This window comes from Gopherus flavomarginatus, chromosome 5 (genome assembly GCF_025201925.1).
Source record: "Gopherus flavomarginatus isolate rGopFla2 chromosome 5, rGopFla2.mat.asm, whole genome shotgun sequence".
Lineage (NCBI taxonomy): Eukaryota > Metazoa > Chordata > Testudines > Testudinidae > Gopherus > Gopherus flavomarginatus.
Window position 1 is genome coordinate 48,066,938 of NC_066621.1, and position 6,000 is coordinate 48,072,937.

The 6,000-nt window shown below is 39.8% G+C and overlaps 1 protein-coding gene across 8 annotated transcripts in view; it reads left to right on the plus strand.

The window, feature by feature from the left end:
- TSPAN4 (tetraspanin 4) overlaps nucleotides 1–5,118 on the plus strand; it is a 689,771-nt gene extending 684,653 nt beyond the window's left edge. For all 8 annotated transcript variants that reach the window (XM_050952934.1, XM_050952936.1, XM_050952935.1 and 5 more), the window contains 2 exons: nucleotides 1,583–1,666; nucleotides 4,796–5,118. In XM_050952934.1, the coding sequence (XP_050808891.1) occupies nucleotides 1,583–1,666; nucleotides 4,796–4,864 (153 nt within the window). In that variant the 3' untranslated portion in view covers nucleotides 4,865–5,118. The remainder of the gene's footprint in view (nucleotides 1–1,582; nucleotides 1,667–4,795) is intronic.
- Nucleotides 5,119–6,000: the final 882 nt, after the last annotated feature.

The following is a 6,000-nucleotide window of genomic DNA, read 5'->3' on the forward strand; positions in this document are numbered from 1 at the left end:
ATCTATTAAAATTCTTTGAGGGGGGTCAACAAGCTTGTGGACAAGGGTGATCTGGTTGATATAGTACACTTGAACTTTCAGAAAGCCTTTGACAAAGTCCACACCAAAGGCTCGTAAGCAAAATAAGCAGTCATGAGATAAGAGGGAAGGTCCTCTCGTGGATTAGTAAGTGGTTAAAAGATGGGAAACAAAGGCTAGGAATAAAATAATAAGATGGAAAATATAATGCATCTATATAAATCCATGGTATAACCATACCTTGAATATTGCATGCAGTTCTGGTCACCATCTCAAAAAAGGGTATATTAGAATTGAAAAAGAATGGTAATGAAAATGATTAATAGTATGGAACAACTTCCATTTGAGGAGAGATTAAAAAAATTGGGACTGTTCATTTTAGAAAAGAGACAACTAAGGGTGGATATGATAGAATTCTATAAGATCATGAATTGTGTGGAGAAAGTGAACAGGGAAGTGTTATTTATGCCTTCACACAACACAAGAACCAATGAAATTAATAGGCAGCAGGTTTTAAAATTAACATAAGGAAGTACTTCCCACAACGCACAGTCAACCTGTTTTGTACAAGCCAAAAGCATAACTTGGCTAAAAAAAGAGAGAGGTTCATGGAGGATAGGTCCATCATTGGCTATAAGCCAAGATGGTCAGCGATTCAACGCCATCATCTTAAAACTCTGTTTGTCAGAAGCTGAGACTGGACAATGAGATGGCTCACTTGATGACCACCCTGTTCTTTTTATTCCCTCTGAAGCTTTTGGCATATGTCACTGTCAGAATGGGCTAGATGGACCATTGGTCTGACCCAGTCTGGCCATTTGTATGTTATATTCTTAGGTGTGACCCATGTCTAGTAATTAAACTGGGAAGAAAATAATGGAGAAACTTCTGTAATGCAAACCCAAGTTATGCAGAATGGTATAGGGTGGATACATATTGTAAAGCAGGAGGCACAACATAACAGCTCTTACTAGAGACTTGGATTAACTGTTTTATAGAATATCAGGGTTGGAAGGGACCTTAGGAGGTCATCTAATCCAATCCCGAGACAGATTTTTGCCCCAGATCCCTAAATGTTCCCCCCCCAGGGCTGAACTCACAACTCTAGGTTTAGCAGGCCAATGCTCAAACCACTGAGCTATGCCTCCCCCCAGTATGTTATTTCAACCTTTTCACATATTTCCATGTTCCAGGAAAACAGTAAAATTGATTTCAAAATTACAAAAGGCTGACACTTAGCTCTTACAGGGCAAAAAAAGCATGCTAGAAACCAGCACCTGCTCACTTTTAGTATGGGACTTGTATCTTTTAGAGCAGCAGCACCTCATGCGTATTGCCCAGCCCATATGGCCTTTTGGATGCACATCCTTCTGTGTCATTAAAAATCAATGTTACATTGGAAAGTCTCAAGCCAGGAAGTCATTGTGTTGGTTACAATGCTGAAATGACAATTCTAGCTACCCAGCAGCTCAGTTTGACCTGTCTCATTCCTATATGTGCCTTCACGTTCACAGTGGACTAGAGGCTTATGCTTGTGTCTAATATAATACTCTCTGTTTTCTAGCCTTGTTATGAGACAGTGAAAATCTGGCTCCAGGAAAACCTGCTAGCAGTGGGGATCTTTGCCCTATGCACAGCTTTGGTTCAGGTAGGCTCTTTTTTCAATTTCTTATTGCCTGAGTGATTGCAGTTGGATTACAAATTATGGAAACAAACTGATTTCTTCCCAGCCTGTTTTTAACAATTTCCAAAATATTCTATTAAATCTTCCTTGGATTTTTAATGTAACCAAAATATCAGAGGGAAACTGCAATAATAAAAAACTACATGCAGCATATGTTACCATGAATATCTACACACACGCAGTTTCCTTTTTTTAATGCCCTAAATGATTAGAATCTGATTTATTTATTTACTTTTTGTCACTCAACATGACCAGCAAAACCAGACAGGTCAGTTTCATATTCTGGTTCTCCTGCCTTAGATTGCAAAACCAGCAGGGGAATGTTTATATTAAATTTGAACAAAGTACTTAAAATAAAGCCTCAATCCTGCATACACAATCATAGACCTGATTTTCTTTCTGTGAGTATTCCCATTAACTTCAATAGCATTATGCACATGAATAAAGCCAGACACATATATATTTCTTTACAGGTGCAGGGCCTATATTTGTACTTGAAGCATGGCTATGACCAGAAACATGGCTAAATATTAACAGCATGCTGATGCCCTATGTCTACATATGCCTATTCTGCAATCAGAGGTTTGCCTGCAGCACATGGAGACATACCCAGTCTAGCTTTAATCCAGCTAACAGGAGTGCCAATAGCAGCACAGGCTTCAGTGTGAGCTGTCCAAGCCTGACCAGGACTATGGATACTTACTTTGGCTGGCTAGCCCACGCTAAAATCAGTGCTGCTGTGGCTTCACTGCTTTTGGTAATCGCGCTAGCTAGATTAAAGCTAGACTCTGACATACCTCTGACTGCAGCATAAACATACCCTTATTTTCTAGCAGTGACTTTTGTATCTCATTCATACTCAGCTTACAAGTCAGAAGTATGGTTACTCCACACTAACTGTACAATAACTCTCAATTAAAATGTGGTTTTATGCTTTGCATGCCTCCAGCAATAGAGAGTCTGGAATCAGAACTGGCTCGCAGTGTTACTGATGATGCATTAGGCAGAACTGCATACATCTGACACTTCCATAGTCTTCTACTGGCACGGCAGGTTATGGCCCTGCTTTGGCAAAGCACATATTTGAGCAGGAAACTATAATAATGAGAACCTTACTTTCTTCTCAAACAGAGGTGAGTGGAGATGCTTAGGGAGTGGATCTGTGCAGTGAAATAGTGTAGCAAACAGAGCTTGCGTTTCCCTATTTGGTCTATAACCACACTTTAGAGGGTGGCGGTTGAGTACACTTGCCGCATTTAGGGAGTCTTTAAAAGATGTATTAGTTACACTGTTCATAAGATCGCATCATCCATCCCCAATAGACAGTGTTTATACGTAGAGCATTTAAAATCATATTGTATACATCTGACCAATTGTAATGACTTGTTTTCATTAGGAAAACAATTTTAGACAAGTTTTGAAATGTTTACTGGAGGTTGTAGTGAAAATTATGAAATGCACAGAAAATACTTCAAGCCTCAAAAGCTTTTGCCAAGGTCTTCCCCCTTTTCTCCCCCCCCTCCACACACACACACACACCTGTTTGAACCTAATTATTGACTAAAGATCCGAAACCTGTTGTGAGTTAGACTCTCTCCATTGACTTCTGTGGGATTTGGATCAGGCCCTAATTGCTTGACAACTTTTTTGGCTAGCACTTTTGAAGTGCAAGGAAGTGCACCTGTGCAAGGAAGTCATACACAATTAACCCCTTAAAAAACAACGTGTACCTAGTGCAGTAGCAGAATCTTCTGAGTTGGTGCATGCTAGCGGCCTCAATAAACAAATGTGCAAATTAACCCACCCTATTGGAGATTGCCACATGCAGGCATTCTCTGACACGCTGATTTGCTTTGAGTCAGGAAACGGTCAGTATTCTAATGAATAAAGCAGGTGCTTTAATAGCCAACAGAATTCCATTCCGTGGTATAAAAAGCCAGAGCAAAGTTTGGAAGTTAGAGATCAAGAGCCATTTATTTAACCTAAAAATGTCTGTGTCTGTGTTCAGATAAAACTACCAATACCATTGCTCAAGATCTGTTTAAAAAATAATCCTTGTAGGGAATTGCCATTTAACCAGACTATCAATTGATTTTAAAGTGGCCAAACTAATCATTTCAAAGAATATATATATAAAGAACTGCTACATGATAAACATTCAACCCTGAGGAAGTGATTACAGCTGAGCTTTGGCAGAAATAGCAGCAGCTACACTTAGTTCTTTTATCCAAGTAGTTTACAAATGAGGGTAAGTATCATGATTGCTATTTTACATATAGGAAAACTTAGGAAAAGAGATGAGCCCCCACATCCTCCAAGGTATTTAGGCACCTAATTCCCCTTGAAGTCAGTGGAAGTTAGGCGCCTAAATACCTCTGAGGATACACACAGTAAGTCAGTGGCAGAGCTGGGCATAGAAACCATTTCTCCTAATTCTCAGTGTAGAGCCACAGCCTCTTGATTAATCTCAAGGCTTTGCTCAGGCCTATAGGGAGCAGGTGCACCGTTGATGGAGCCTGCTTATTTTTTTTTGCAGAGATGGGCCCTAATGATTGTCAGCACTCTTCCCTCCATGGATGTGTTCATGAGATCACATAGCTTTGGAAAATGGGAAGAATGGTACTATCCTTAAGTTTGAGACAAAAACATTGTCTCCCATCATGATGGCTACTGTGACAAATACAGATCCACGGCCGTCTGGGTGGGTCGCTACTGTAAAGTAAAATATCTTTCAGCAGCTGATGCCTCATTATTTCCTGGCCAATAAGGGCTGTTTTTATACCTGACACCAGAACTGAGAGCAGGGCCATTGTCTGTTCATGTCCTTCTGCTGGCACCCATGAATGAATGGTGTAGATGGGAGCAGAGGGGCACAAAGGAATGAAGCAGAGCAGAACAGGAGCCTGTGATCACAAAATTAAAGACTATATCATAAGACATATGCATATAGGGGCAAAGTCATGTTGCACAAGTAACCTTAATTCTTGCATTTCCTGACGTTTCAGTGTTTGACTTTGCACCCTCAATAAGGTGGATCTAACCCTTTTTTGTAATACAATGTCTGTCAATTTAATTTTTGTTTTGTTTCTTTAGATTCTTGGACTGACCTTCGCAATGACCATGTATTGCCAGGTAGTCAAGGCAGACACCTACTGTGCATAGAAACCCATCTCAAGCCTCTATGTTTCTCCTCAAAAGGACATAGGAGAAAGCTCCTTCATGTTCATTCATCTGATCTTTTTTCTATGTAAGATAAACTGTGTATAATCCTATATCTCTGAAGATTTTGTAAATCACCCTAGTTTATTGAGGGAGGAAAAAAGGGATGGAAAAAAAAAAGCCAAGAGAAGATCAGTACTTGGATTGGCATAGGCAGGAGGAAGAAACAATGTCTTAAAAAAAAAAAAAAAAAAGAATGCACCAACATAACAGAAGAAAAGAGTTTCCTTTGCATGGACTGTGGCAAGACTGAAGATGCTGCTTAAGAGGAGCTGGTCTGCAAACCAATGCTAGCATAGTCTGCAGACACTGAAAAGAGCTCCAGGAACCCAGAAAGGTTTCCTTCCAGAATATATCATGGGCTGATGTGTGTGTGGGGTAGGGAAGGAGTGGAAAGTTGACTAGCCTTCAATATTGAAAAAAGAAGGCGTGGAATAGCTAATGTTGATGGAACTGTCATTTTACTACAATTTGTCTTTTTATGCAGCTAGTGTCACAGCAAGCCTCCAAACTGTCTCAAGCAGATTTTTGCAGCCAGGCATGGGTCACCTTCAGAAGTGTTTTTAGTTTCATGTGCTCTGAAGTCAGGAGCTAATCAGGATCTGAGTAATGAGATCTGCCTGGTAAGGGAAAAAAGTCTTAATGGCTATTGTGTCACTTATTAATTTGCAATGGTACAGAACCAATAAGGGTGTACGTGTATGATATATTCATAGACATTTACCATTCTGAAGGGAGGTAAAATAACCCTGCATCTCACCTCAGAAGATGGAAGCTTTCTACCCATTTCAAGTGAACGGATACTCAAAGGGAAATAATGGCGTATTATTTCTTGTAGGAGACACTATCACTATTACCTCTGGGGAAGCAAGTAATTACTTTCAGCTGTATCTTCATTTCTGTAAACAACTTGTGAGTGAGCTTTCTCTGTCACTCTCCTATGGTTTTATTTTTTCCATTCTTGTTTCAAGTCAGTCTACCAGCAACTATCACTCATTTCTACATTTAAAGAGCTGTCAGATGTTTCTTCATTGAATGTCATTAATTTTCCCTGGGATAGTATCATCTGCAGATAGTAT